Source organism: Myzus persicae, unplaced genomic scaffold (genome assembly GCF_001856785.1).
Source record: "Myzus persicae strain clone G006 unplaced genomic scaffold, MPER_G0061.0, whole genome shotgun sequence".
NCBI classification, from domain to species: Eukaryota; Metazoa; Arthropoda; class Insecta; order Hemiptera; family Aphididae; genus Myzus; species Myzus persicae.
In genome coordinates, this window is record NW_019103697.1 from 377,464 (window position 1) to 392,118 (window position 14,655).

General features: G+C 29.0%; 1 protein-coding gene across 4 annotated transcripts in view; it reads right to left on the reverse strand.

Moving 5' to 3' along the window:
• Nucleotides 1–926: 926 nt before the first annotated feature.
• Nucleotides 927–14,655, reverse strand: part of LOC111035077 (echinoderm microtubule-associated protein-like CG42247) — a 29,755-nt gene continuing 16,026 nt past the window's right edge. For 2 of the 4 annotated variants that reach the window (XM_022316583.1, XM_022316584.1), the window contains exons 6-22: nucleotides 10,252–10,461; nucleotides 7,645–7,761; nucleotides 7,350–7,587; nucleotides 7,136–7,274; nucleotides 6,465–6,614; nucleotides 6,216–6,387; nucleotides 5,524–5,619; nucleotides 5,245–5,385; nucleotides 5,045–5,176; nucleotides 4,857–4,985; nucleotides 4,665–4,793; nucleotides 4,472–4,600; nucleotides 3,331–3,493; nucleotides 2,996–3,178; nucleotides 2,832–2,927; nucleotides 1,915–2,029; nucleotides 927–1,736 (exon numbers count right to left, since the gene is read on the reverse strand). In XM_022316583.1, coding sequence (XP_022172275.1) covers nucleotides 1,583–1,736; nucleotides 1,915–2,029; nucleotides 2,832–2,927; nucleotides 2,996–3,178; nucleotides 3,331–3,493; nucleotides 4,472–4,600; nucleotides 4,665–4,793; nucleotides 4,857–4,985; nucleotides 5,045–5,176; nucleotides 5,245–5,385; nucleotides 5,524–5,619; nucleotides 6,216–6,387; nucleotides 6,465–6,614; nucleotides 7,136–7,274; nucleotides 7,350–7,587; nucleotides 7,645–7,761; nucleotides 10,252–10,461 — 2,493 coding nt within the window. In that variant the 3' untranslated portion in view covers nucleotides 927–1,582. Of the gene's footprint in view, nucleotides 1,737–1,914; nucleotides 2,030–2,831; nucleotides 2,928–2,995; nucleotides 3,179–3,330; nucleotides 3,494–4,471; nucleotides 4,601–4,664; nucleotides 4,794–4,856; nucleotides 4,986–5,044; nucleotides 5,177–5,244; nucleotides 5,386–5,523; nucleotides 5,620–6,215; nucleotides 6,388–6,464; nucleotides 6,615–7,135; nucleotides 7,275–7,349; nucleotides 7,588–7,644; nucleotides 7,762–10,251; nucleotides 10,462–11,105; nucleotides 11,495–11,521; nucleotides 12,011–14,655 lie in introns of those variants that run through there. The other 2 variants (XM_022316585.1, XM_022316586.1) reach the window with 2 other exon arrangements.

Sequence of the window (14,655 nt, forward strand, 5' to 3'; positions counted from 1 at the left end):
AATATTAAATTATTATAAATAATTGCCATGGGGTGGAATTACCCTTAGCTCCCCCCACCTGTTTGACCGCCCCTGAATTATACAATAACCATTAATTCGGTTATCTCTCAAAAGTAACTCACCAAACACCGTAAATATAAATATATATATATATATAAGTGTAAATTATGTTATGGTGACGTTTCTTGCGCGAAAAACTGTGTTATTAATTTTAGATCGATATATTATATGTTTACGTTTGACGATTTCGCTGGTTTCTTAATCGGCACTTGAATAGTGTTACGTATTACACACGTAATATCTTATATACTATTTATATGTTACCAAAGATTTTTATAGTTATATAATACGCTCTTCTTATTTACGACTTTCAATTAAGAGACATTGTATTTTATTATATTGTTTTATGCGCGTTTTTTCTTTCGGCACTTCTTTAATAATACCATATTATAATTTCTATGTACCTGTACCCCTTTCCTTAGATTATGTTTCGTATACTATTTTATGCTTTTCTTTCCACTTCGTTTAATGCCATGTAAAGATTTGTTTACAATTTTGTTAATATATTATACATTGTCAGACACTGTCTGTCATGAACACAACTTTAATTTGCCAAACATTATAATATTTAAAATACTAAAATCATATTTTACCATTGTTCTTTTATGTTCGTTTTATTTTTATACATGTATTTATATTATTTGTAATTATTTATAGGTGAGATGTTTTTTAAAATGGTATTTCATTTATTTTTAAACTTTTAAAAACATTATTTCTAATAACGAAATAATAATTTTGGAATTATATTAACTTGTATTGAGCAAATAATAATTTAACGCCGTTAATATTTGTATGATTTCAATGCACAAAAATAATTGAAAGGACAATAAATGAAAACAAGTCGAAAGTTTCAAAATTATTAAATTTATTTTTAATAATTATACTATAATATATAAGTAACCTATATAACATACAAATTAAATATAATATTAACATATCTATGCCAGGCAGTGTGATTATGATATTGATATAGTGAAGATGTGTCTGTAGTTTGAACTAAAAAACCAACATTTTCAGATCGTTAAATGATCAGAACCGACATCAGCAAAATAATTTGAACATAATAAGAAACAAATAAAATATATGTATAAATATTAATAATCACAGATCACGAAAAATATCTCAATCTCGCTGAAAGAATATCAAATTGCATTACTATAAAATTAAGCAGTGATATCAATAAAAACCGTAAGTATTTATAAATATATAATATGTATACATAATAAAAAATTATGGTCGTGAACCTTTTTATTATATTTTCTAAAACGGTAACTTTCCTATATTAGGTTTTGGAAATAAGTCAAACAGTTAGATTACGTTTTAATTTTTTTTCTGGCGCACTTTACGTTATTGTATAGGCAGGTATTTAAATGCTGGTAATTTATTATCCTTCCACGTTCATTGTCTGATCTCATCACGGCGGCACCGTGTCGTAGTAAAAAAAATTGATGAAGAATTCGAATTGTGCTCGAGTCAAAACAAAAAAACAAAATAAATGAAAGTTTGTAAAGCGGTTTTGTACTTAATCTTCTATGACATCCCATAGCATGAGAGCTGCGTCCGTTCCACCGACTGTCACCACGTTTCTGTCGTTATACAAAAATCTGGCACTCGATACTTGTCCACTATAAACCTTTTCTTCGTTGTATTCGGATTTGGTAAGAATACACGGATACCTGAAAATAAATAAAAATTACTCATTAAGCACGCATATCGAACCATACCAGTTCTAGTGGTGGGTTGAGACCTTAACGAAGACTTAAAATGTAATTAAAATGGACCGAGAAGATTCAGGATTGAATTGTAAGACATATGTGTACAAATGAAAATGTATAATATATTCTGGTTGTGTACCTAAATAATCTAAGATGTCCATCTGTATCTCCGGTTACGAAAAGATCATGTGCTGCTGATCTATTGGCAGTGCTTATCATTGATGAAATTGGATAATATCTGTTGTGCCAAATACCTATAACGAAACAAAAACAAAATTCATTAACAATCAAAATTGTAAAAATGTGCATAATATCTACAATGATAACTGGTGATTATTTTTATTCATTATAATATTTTCTAGAAAATATAAATTGGCTGACGACTTTAAATAAGTTTTTACCATATAAAATATGTATGCTAATTTATAAATTACATTATGTACTGTTTACAGTAATTTATATATACTATTAACAGAAATGGTGAGTTATAGAAAAGAACAAAGTATTGACTATATAGAATCAACAGGTGTTTATTTTCCTAATTTTCACTGAAAATAATCGTGACTGCTTGTAAAAAAATTAAGCAATACAATTTTTAGTACAATAGAAATGATTAATGTACCTCGACTGACATGTCTTACATTGAATGACTTCGGGTACAGTTATTTCAAATGAAAAATAAATGTTTGATTGTTATTAAATACAAAATTATTAATATTAAGTAATATTTAAATGGCTTACTTCGTATAAAAAAAGTTTAAAAACATAAAAAAATTAAATCAACATTTATAGAGACACAATTGAAATTATAAAATCTTTATTTTCGAGGAAATTAATATTATAAATTTACAGGCAGTTTTATACAAAATTACACATTATAACCAATAGAGAAGTTGTTTTTTGAGTTAAATACGCTTATACGCTTTATTAAGTCCATATAAAATGTATTTTTCATTATTTAAATAAGTTTTTGGTAAATGGTTTAAAAAAAAATTATCCAACACTGTTATAGACTATAGTAAATAACTAAATTTATTTAAAAAAAAAATTATTTACCAGAAACTAAGTAGCCTATGGTTGCGTTATATGTATACCATTTGACGTCCTTCATTGCAGGTGCACTTTTTTCTTGTATCAATCCTTTGACGTCCCCTAAATTAGTTGAACATTTTTAAATAAAATACAGAATACTAAATATTTTCATATTTTTTGTTACGTACAAAAAACGAGGTCGTATTCGGCAGTGACTGTCTGTAGATAATTTCCATCCGTACTCCAGTCTAAATGCACCAATGGTTGGACTCCTCTAATTTTATTTGATTTTTTGAATGTGAATCCATCTCTACTTACTCGATACAGATATACGCTACCATTTTGAGAACCAACGGCTATTGTATCGCCAGCTGAAATCATTAGTGTTTAATAATATGTTAGTGTTAACTATTTTTAAATGATTAATTTAATAAAATGATAAAACATATAATTACTATCAAAACTCAATCTTAACATGCTGGTATAAATGTTTAATTATTAATTATAATATATTATTATGTACCTGGATTAAAACCCATGCACGTCAAAGCAGAACCGCACACTCTAACGCTTGACACCACAGAACCGTTTTCAGCATTTATAATAACCAAATATCCTTCGACTGAACCAGCCACAAGAGCAGTACCAAATGGATGAAAGGTAAGTGATACACATTCATATGTGATCTATATAAACATAATTTATAGCTGTTTCAAAACAATTTTTAAAATATGAAATAATATTTATTTATAGGATGATTTAACACGTTGACTACCATACGGCCGCCGGCGTCCGTATAAAAATAATTAGGTATTGATAATTTTTAGACCGCCGGCTGCCGCACCATGTCATTCAAAGGAGGCCATACGGCCGCGGGCTGCCGTAAATTAATTTGGATTTATATTATTAACTTTTCTGTGGCACTACAATAGTGATCTAGAAAATGCGCTGTGACGTAGCGGAAATAATTGCAATTTTTTGATGTAAAAAACATAATTTTATCATTTTTTTTTTGTATTTTAAATCTTTTTTCAAATTCAATAGTATAGATACAAATTTATAATAACACTGAAAAATGAACTTGGCGTACAAATAATAAATATTCTTATACCGCATGGCAGTCAACGTGTTTTAAACATTTTTTTTTAAATATACTACTTTATTTTGAATAAAATTACATTTTAAATATAAACATATGTTAAAGTATAAACCAACGTAGTAAAGAAGTAGGTTAAATTTAACCTACCATACAAATTACAAATGTTAAATAATTAGGTAATAGTTTGATACATTATTACTGTCAAAATATATTGAATGGTATATGATAAAAAATACGTTCAATAAAAATAAAAATGTACAGTTATAATTGTGATATTTTAGGTTTTTTGTAAAATAAATGGCATAGGTTTAAATGGCTAATTAGTCCTAAACTGTTCTCAAATATAAATAAAATGTTGATTTTAGGATCGTCTATTTTTTTTATTGAGTTATTTGTACAACAAACATAGTCTTAATAGGTAATAAAAGATAAAATATGTTTTATAATTTATAGATTTTGAGTTCTCGAGTGTTTTTTATATATTATTAATATAACTACAAACGATTTTTTAAATTTGATTGAGCCAACAATAGTTATAATTATTTAATAGATACTGAATACATACTTGGGTACTCCACAGTAAAGCATGCCTTTTCCATAGACTTATATTTTTATCGTAACCTGCGGTGGCAAAAAGTTCATCGTCCGGATGTACTGCTAATCCCCACAATTGTTTACTATGGCCGAATACTATCTGTAATAGGTATGTTTGTAAATAATACACATAATTTTACTTAATCTTTCTACTAAAATCGTACTCTATTAAATCTTCTTTGCATTGATCCTTCTAGAATATGATTTTTTATTGTGCCTACGTATATGTTACCGTCGTTTCTTCCTGGCCGTTGGGGGTATAGGCTTCTTACACCGCCATAAACTTCAGTTAACTATTAAAATAAAATATATTTAAAGTAAAATCGTCATTCATCGTCTAATCATAAACTTCGTACTTTTGTTTCAGTTATCTTATTATAATTTTGTAATGAATCCCAAGCTATGATTTTACGGTCTTTCTCGCCCCCGGACAATAGAGTGCCTTCCGGTAACATTATAAGAGCATTTATGCCTTTGTTATGTGCCTGAAACAACAACAGTAATGAATGTTTAAGAAACACAAAACAATTTTACTAATGCCAACCTCGAATTCCATCCTGACATAATAAGCGCCATCGCTGTCTACAGAGTAAATCGTAATAAATCCATCGCCATCCGCCGTAATTACATCCCCTTCTTGTTCGAACTGTAAACTGGTAACTACCGTCCTCGAAGGCTAATCGAGAGAACATTTGTAATGTAAGTCGAATTGTTTAAAAAATAACCTTTAATATTATGTATTACTGCTTTTATGATATCAATTTTTTCGAAAAATCCATCCTTCCGTCTGGTCCAAAACGTTAAATGGCCTTTTCCATAAGTAATCATTAAATTGTCGTCTAAAGGATGAAAAGACGCACCCAGTATGTCTTCAGTTTGCATGGTCTAAAACGATAATTTTAGATTTAAAAAAAAATAATTTAAACAACAATTAAAATCATATTACACATAATTTCTTAGAAATTAAACATGTTGAGTGTATTTGTTAAGATTAAAAAGCAATAAATATATAAATATACTTACAGCAACTTTACCCAATAAATGTCCCCATTGCCATTGCCACACAGATAACATTTTTTCTCTTCCGCAATCGACAGCTAATAAGTAATTTCCTCCAGTCTAAAAATTAAAAATTATTTTATCTCTTATTTTGTATTTATATACTCGTTATATTACGTTGCCATATTTAACTCAGTTATGCATTTTATTACATATTATTATTATTTCTACGATTGTGGTGGATCATGTGCCGTTAGTACATTTGTCCTCGTGAACTTCACCAGCTTGGTATTTACGACCAGTTAAGAGTTATAACTATTATATTCATTTTTATTATTATTATCATCATAGTTATCAGTGCACAGTTATTTAAAATGTTATAATGTTTTCTCACACTTCACCATAATTTGTCACTGACCGATATAAACATGCATTATGATAATTATAATTTAGATAAGTATTTTAAGATAAGAATGTTAAAAAAGAAGCGTAAAACTTAGAAGGCATCGTTCTTGTGAAATTTGACTTCTCAAAACAGAAATAAATAATCTGCATAATAATAGGCGTACGACTTCAATTGTAAACTGTTATCACTAATTATATCATAACTAACTATTATGTTTCTAATATAGTCGGGTAATTTGATTGTATTATATTTTGCTCAATTTTTACTCATTATACTCATTTATTCTAATTAAACAAACATCTTAACATACGAGTTGTGAGAATGCTAATGCGCTGACTCCTTCTTCAAATTCGCCATTGCCAACTATATACAGAGTATACAGAGTTTCGGGACTCCATATTCTAATGTGAGCCTGTGTCTTTCGTGTTCTGCCAGCTTTTTGAGCCGAAGCTACCATTTCCTTGGAAGGATGTATGTCCATACTGTAACAAAAACAATAATTGAACGAATTTAATACAATTTAAATAATAATTGTTTAGATACATGTGGTTTTTAGTACCATTGAATATCTTCAGTGTGTCCGATATAATGCCTTTGTGATTCTTCATCTCTATCATAAAGCACAGCCACTGCCGCAACGTAATACAAAAGTTCCCCGGTAGGTAATACCCATAAGTTTCTTTTGGTATCGACTCCTCGATAACCGTAACTATATTCGATGTCCGAAGTGAAGGAAAATTATATCATATTTATTTATTACTTATACATATGAATATATGATACTCGTAATACGTCGCAATATGTTTTAATTAAATATTAGTCATAGTATTCAGTTAAATCAGTATTCAGTACTCCAAATAATTAAATATTAAAATATAGTACCAGCAAAGAGTTTTCACTTGATTTTTAAACAAAAATACATTACACGACCAGTATTGTGTGTAAAATAATATTACAGAAGTAATTGACATTGGATCACGGTTGAAAGTCCTATGCTGATAAATAATAACTTCAAAAAATCATAACGTTTCAGCAAGTATTGCGATTTTTTAATAACTAACAAACGTTATAATGAAAGCATCATTACTCATTAGGTACTTGAAAATAAAGGTAATTTTTCACACATTTGAAATTGTTTTTTACTAAAACTATGTATTATTTAATATTTTTAAAACATATTTTATTTTAAATTTGTACATCTCGATTTCATATAAATCTATAAAAGGATACACCCAATTTAAAGTTAATCTTTTGTCTGGAGGTGAATCATCTGCGGGAGAATGGACCAATGGAGGGAAAAATATTTTTCTTGCTCCTCTTATTTGCACGCGTATTGGTTCTTCTTTCATCACATCCAAAACCGTATAATCTTAAATTTAGAAATTAATTGTAATTTTATCACTATGAAGTGCTGTATTAAGTTAGTTTGTTCCATAATGTTTACCTGGAGGTACTTTAACAATATCTGTATCGGCTGCGTATAGTGCGCGAGGTCGGCTTTTGCTTCTTGCTCTCCTTTGTTTCTCCGCCTTCGTAGGAACTGTATTCATAATCGGTTCAACCGCTAATGCCCCTCTGGATCTTGACCTTCTAAATGGCGGCGATAGTACACGCGACTCAGACGTAATGTAAAATGTATCAACGTCAGAAAATTCATTTCTGAGTTGCGAAAAGCTGCGAACCTAAGTAATTATTTTATTTAAAATAAACGTTTCAAAAAAACATTAGTTATATATTACTTCTTGATTTGACACGGTTAACATGCGTTTAGCATTGTTCATTTTGAGCACATGTCCTAAATCCTCAATGACCTCTTCGAAAGGTTGGGTGGTCCTCAAATTAAGTAAGACTCGACACTATTATTTGAAAAAGGTAAATTCATAAAAAAATTAGTTTTATATATATTTAAAATTTTAAAGTGTTTTCAATAAGTAAAAAGATCAGTGCTGATTAGTTTTTAGTAATCATAACTTTAAATTGTCAAACAAAAATTATAATATATTTAATATTACAACAAAATATGCATAACTTATTGCTATCGATAAAACATGATTTCTTTTGATGTTTAAAATAAACCGGTACAATTCTTCAATTGGTTACGTTATATTGGGTTTAATAGAAAAATGTCAATAACACGCCGAGAATCGGTTCAGATTTTGTTTTGAGCTGATGATAACATATTGTTACCAAAATTCATATTTGCTACATACTATGTTACTTATTTTAAAGTTGTGTCGATTATTAAACAATGACTAATAATTCATTGATTTCCATAAATGTATGGACAATATATTTTCATATTTGTATTCAGTGACTGGGTTCGTCAATTGTATCAATACCTAGGTAGAAGCTTTGTGAAACTTACCTATGCATTTTCGGATAATACATGAAACTCTAGAATTTTAACCTTATAAATCATGAGGACTTGATATGTATACAAATATTTTTTTATGTTTCATACATTACGTCTTAAATTATACGATTGTTTATAAATTAAAATATAAAATATTTTGAAAACTTAACAAATAAAAAACAAGTATAATCTGTGTTTAAGACATAACTACACATGACGCAATTTTAACAAAATATCTTTGTTATTTATTATCAACTATTTTAGTTATAGGTACTACAGATATTAAACGTTTTCTTCATATTATATATTTTACTTTTATGAAATTATCATTGTTAGTTTTCACAAATTACTAGCAGGCGTTCAAGTTATGCAAAACAGGTACATGCGTGCATAGGAGTTTTGTAATAATAATATATACAGTAGATGTTTACTGCAATAAAGCAGGGTAAAGTTCAATATCATTGTATACCTAATTATATTTTTTATCAAAATTATTTTCCAAGGTCACATGTTAACTCTGTATAACTTAAAAACTTGATATTAACTTTTATGCTGTATAACTGGGACTTCGTATCGACCTACAAGATACAACATATTAGTCCTAATTAATATTCTTAAATTTTAAATTTTAAAAAGTATAATAATTTTTTAACAGTCGTATATTCGTTTGCATATAATATTTTGATTTAATAAATTTTAATTTTCTTAATTATTTATATTTTTAAATCTTAACAGTTTTCTTATAGCCATAACTCATAAGTCAGTAAGTAATCATTTTATATTTGTATGTTAAATATTCTAATGGTCCAGAGATGAATCTTTATATTAATAAACAATGGTTTTTTGTACGTTGCCAAAAATTTTCTTTACAGTAAAATATGAGGTGATATAATAAATTCTAGTAGGTTTCTACTTTCATTTTAGTGCATTTATAGAATCACTACAATTTAAATATAGATTAACAATGATGAACAAGAATAATTAATAAACTACTAACAGATTTTTTGCAATTTCCTTGCAAATATGGTTTATTATTTCCAATTATCAACAAAATAAAATTCTTGTTATTTTATTATAATAATTATACATTTAATAATTATTTTGGTTACATTTTTAATTGCGGTGCTAAGTATATATTATGTAATTTAGAAAGATTAAAATAAAATAAAATTTAATGTTTTTTAGATTTTATTTGTATTTTCATGATCTTAAAAATAAAAATGTTGTACAATATAGTTTTTATATTTTATTAGAATTCTAACCATAACGAAAAAAATGTTTATACTTGTTTGTGTTTGAATAGTGGTAAATACTATTTTACGAATGAAAACGACTTCCATGGGTAACAATTTTAAAATTGTTAATTTAAATTTCATAAATAGGGTTATTAATTCAAGATAAGTTTATTGATACATACCTTGGTGCCTATTGAATGAACTTTATTACGATGTACCATGATTTATGTAGGTATTTTTTGCGTTTATTTATATGCAATTTGTTTTATTTTAAGTTTTGAGTATTATAATATTTTTAAATATCTATATATTAATAATTGAAATTATAACAAATCAGCTAATTGAACATTTTATCTTGTACCTAAGATATCTCAAAAATCGTAAGTAAATATATTTTATGAGCTTTTAAAATGTAAAATTATTATAATAAATAGAGTTCATCGTAGAATTGTTTATTAAATTCAATTCACCTTTTCTCTAAAATTTAAAAACATTCCATACGATGATCTGCCTCTACTATTGGGATTTTTATTTTATTGTTTTAAACTCTTATACTAGATTTATTATTGTTCATTTAATCTACGTTTTAAATTTTTTTTAAGTCTGAAGTTAATCGTTTTTAAAATATTTAAGCATAATATTTTAATGAAAACTAAAAATTAAAAATTATGATGAACGACTAAGGGAAAAAATTAGGTAATAACACTTAACTAAACAATACAATAATTGTCTAGATAATATTAAAATTTAACACTGACCTGTACTGTGTGATCGAAATTATTGATGATCCTTATAACTCTAGTTGTAGATGATTTAGTTATATTAAGTCCTGAAGTAACAGAAGTCAACTCGTTAGCGTCTACTACCGACTGCTTCCTACTCATGGATGATTGTCTCGACCAGCCCGAACCAGGAGTCGGGGTAGTTGTAGAGTTCCAACCACCAGATTTCTTACCGTAATTTGCATTCTACAATAAGTAAGTTTAAAAAAAATTACAACATATCTCTTATATTTTTTATATTTATAATTACGCAATTTAATTTCAAATACAAAACTTGTGTATTTAAAAATATCCGTTAAATATTCGCAGTTAAGTGGACACAAATATCGAAAAAGGGTTTTTATATTACGTTATAGATTGTTCGTAATTTTTATTTTTTATTAAAATTCTTTTATTTTTTTTTTTCACTATTCATTTTTTTTCATTTATCATTGCTATACCTAGTTAAAATTTAGATGTTTTATCGATTCAGTAGTGAAAATTTGAGGAGACTAAGCTCACTCCCCCCTCACAACGAAGAATCTCCCTCAATAAACATTAACCGAATATATATTCGTATTTAATCATATAAACATTAAAGACATTAAAATAATATACTCCAAAGCCTTAGCCCCCCCGAAAATTTTTTCTTTTCGCGCCACTGCTGAGTTTGTGCATCGTCAATATTTTATCGTTAACGTGTATTCATTTTAGAATACTAGTATTTATAATATCACATAAAATTGTATTGGATGCGAAAAAGAATGTTTAAAGTCATGATTTTGCTTAGTCGTACGATATACACGTACAGCTTAGCTAATAATATTATTTATTCACAAACGATTACATACGTAGTCATTGCATTGCGGTTCAGTGACAAATCTACAAGACGTTTCCATAACGCGATCGGGCTACCGCCTTTACAATAATATACTACCACAACGGCCGTCGTGGAAGTTAAACGATCGTGAAACTGTCAACATTTCGAACGGAAAATCCGTCGAGCACGTGCAGTTGTTGGTCGTCGTAATATTAATAATAATAACAACATTATTAACGCCTCGACGGTACAGTCGGGTCCGAAAGTTACCGTCGTCGGAAGGAAAATGAATGTATTCAAAAGTGTCCGTTTTCGATTGTAACAACGAGTTGGCGCGTTCGGCCGCGGCCCGTGCACGACAATATAATTTAATATTTAACGATTATTTATCACAGTCAAAATAGTAAGAATATAATAAATGTTTGTAATCATATCGCCGAAATATACCTGTTCGGCGTGCTCGGCGATGGACGAGTGCAACACGGTGAACGCGACTGCCATTCCATTGGTGTGCTAGAGGGCTGCGCCGGGCGGGAAATAAAAAAGCCCACGCCAATGACCTCGACGGGAAATATATATTACATATACGCGAGAGAGGTGTGTACAATATTATATATATATTTATATCACATAATAATTATAGTACGCGATTAAACGACTTACGGGTATATTTTGTGAGGGTGACGAAGGACGGGAAAGAAGTGATTTTAAACGCGACGGTTATGCACACAACAACAGAATCAAAATATTATATTGTATTATTGTTTTACTTGTATGATATGTACGAAAAAAACCACGACCGCGAAAACTCGGGAAAACGTTACACCTACCACGGTCCTGATTTCGAGGTAACCGCCACGACAACTATGGTAATATTGTATATAACAGGCACGGTAAATACGCGGACGCTTAGCGGCGGCAGTCTCACGCGGAAGTCCGTCTTCGACTGCTTTGCGCGTAAATATTACGACCCGCACGATTGCTATTTAATTTATATTTTAATATAATATGATAATATCGCGGTTTAAACCGGACGGCCGGTCGCGTCAAGGTCTGGGGCGCGGTGGTCAAGACAACGTTTACGGTTATTGTATATATACCCGTGTATACAATGTACGCGAATGCCCCGAGCCCTTGACCATCTTCGCTCGCGCCAATTTTACGACCGCAATTAGCAACACAACACAGCACGACCCCTATTTGTATGCCCCCTCCCACCCACCGCACCCATCCGGCACACAAAACAACCCTTTCCTCGATCCGATCGGCGGCGAGGCGTTATTGTACGCCAAGGTAGGATGGTACATCGGCGGCGGTGTGTACCTATATTATGTACCTGCTATATTACTGGCCGCCGTTTGATGGCAATAATAACACCATACTTATTATTATTATTCTAATTATTATTTTCGCCGACATGCAAACGCCCTGCCGTATATTTATTATAATATGATTATTGCGTATTGTTTTTGCGCGGGTTCGTCGGCGGAGAGGTGCGCTTCCGGTCGTTGTCGCGTGGATATATGATGTTTTTCGCGTCGAGGGCCACACCGCCGCCGCTACGAGGTATTAAAACACACACGCACGCTCACACACACACTTGCACACAAAGAATTAGTTTTTTTTTTTTGCGGGAGGATACACGGAAAAAACGACTGCAGTAATAAATCAGTCGAGCTATACATCAGTCATATTATTATAATATATAAGTGCACGTATAATGTACCCGCGACCAGCTGCTCTATAAATTAAACCTAGGTCTAGCCGTGGAGGTATGTATTCACTAAGTTGCTACACTCCATTGAAAATCGAAAATCGTCAACTCTATAATAAACATTAAATTTTTTCCAATACAGTTTATGTATTACTATTAGCTTGTTCGTCTTTTGAACAGCCAAATTATTCGTGTGTAACGTGCCTATATTATGTAATAGATCTGAAATGGTGAAAAGGAACGAGCGATCGTGGAAAATGTCCATACGCCCGGCTTAAATAAGAAGAAAATATTTCAGCAGTAAAAATTATTTAATACAAAGTATCGATGGACAACGAGTGCTGGCGTTGGACCACCGGTGATAATATGATATAATACTATGGTATTTGCAAATTGTGAATAATTAAATAATACTAAAAAATCTTTTAATAGTCCTGAGAAACTGGAAATCTCGTTTTGGAAAAAAAACCTTTTGATTTAATTTCTAATTAATTAAGAAAAACATTTTTTGTTTTCATATTTTATATTTTTATCAACGTAATTTAATAATATAGGTACTTGTATAGTATTTTATAATAATGTATTTATTTGTTGCCATTTGATAACGTCATAGATGAACATTTATTCTAAAACATAATTCCAAAAACGCATTCAAGTACCTTAGAATTTAAAGGTAATTAAAATAATTCATTACATGTAATATTAAGATTATATATTAAGATTCTATTAATAATTGGAGACTATTTCATATAATATTGTGAAAGCCCGTAATTACACCTAAAGAATTGAAGTTCTATTGAATTCTTCGACCAAAGAAAATATTACACAGATAATTATTGTAATTCTGGTTAATCTACGTGATACATTAAGACAAGGTTCAAATATTTTCCAATCTCGAAATTCCATAACAACTTAACAACTCGTACAGGTTGTTAATGGTTGTTATTATAATAAGATAGTATATGGTACGAGTGTTGTAGACTTGTAGTTAGAAACTAGTAAAATTGATTTCAGTATTCCACTAAAAAATATCGAAAATTGTACTTAAACATCTAAAATGTTCACTAAAAATAACAACGTTTCATTAATTGATATTCTTTATATTTTTTAACTTCACAGTTTACGGTATACTTGAATGAATATTTAATAAAAACAATTCCACACTTTTTTCATCTTCGTTTTTTCTTAAATACCTAAGATTTAAATTCTACAAATAAATATATATTTTTAGTTTTATTTTACCAACCAAACTAATACTTTAAACATAATTTAATTTGACTAAGCTACTAAAGTTTTTGTTTTAATTTTAAAATTTTCATGCTCAAACGTTCTTTGATTTGAAGCCAATAAGTAAAAACTAATATAAAATAACGCAGTCAAAATTGGAAAATAGTTAAAATTGTTTTATAAACAAGTAAATTCAACAAAATTGCAAAAACTGCGCTTACATATGAATTCGTTTTTACATGGAATCATAAACAACATCCGTATAGTTTAACTATTATTATCAGGTGTATATCATACAAAATGTCAGAGAAGTTTCATACTAAAACAATTTCACTTAATATTACAGTTATAAATTATTATAAAAATCATTTTTATTGTTTTCATTAATTTTAGTTTTCATTCTCTTAGTTTTGTTGGCCCAATAAAATAATTTTGGTTTCTAAGTGATTCATTCAAATAAGCATTTTAAGTATTTGAACAATTTATCATAACAATAATACATTACAACGCACATTATACCTATTATTCATTCTTAGGTATATATATTACTGTTATATGGGGTTTTATTTTATTTCTAAGTGTACCTACTATTCAAATACAAAATAACTAAATCATAATAAATTAATTTTAAACTATATTT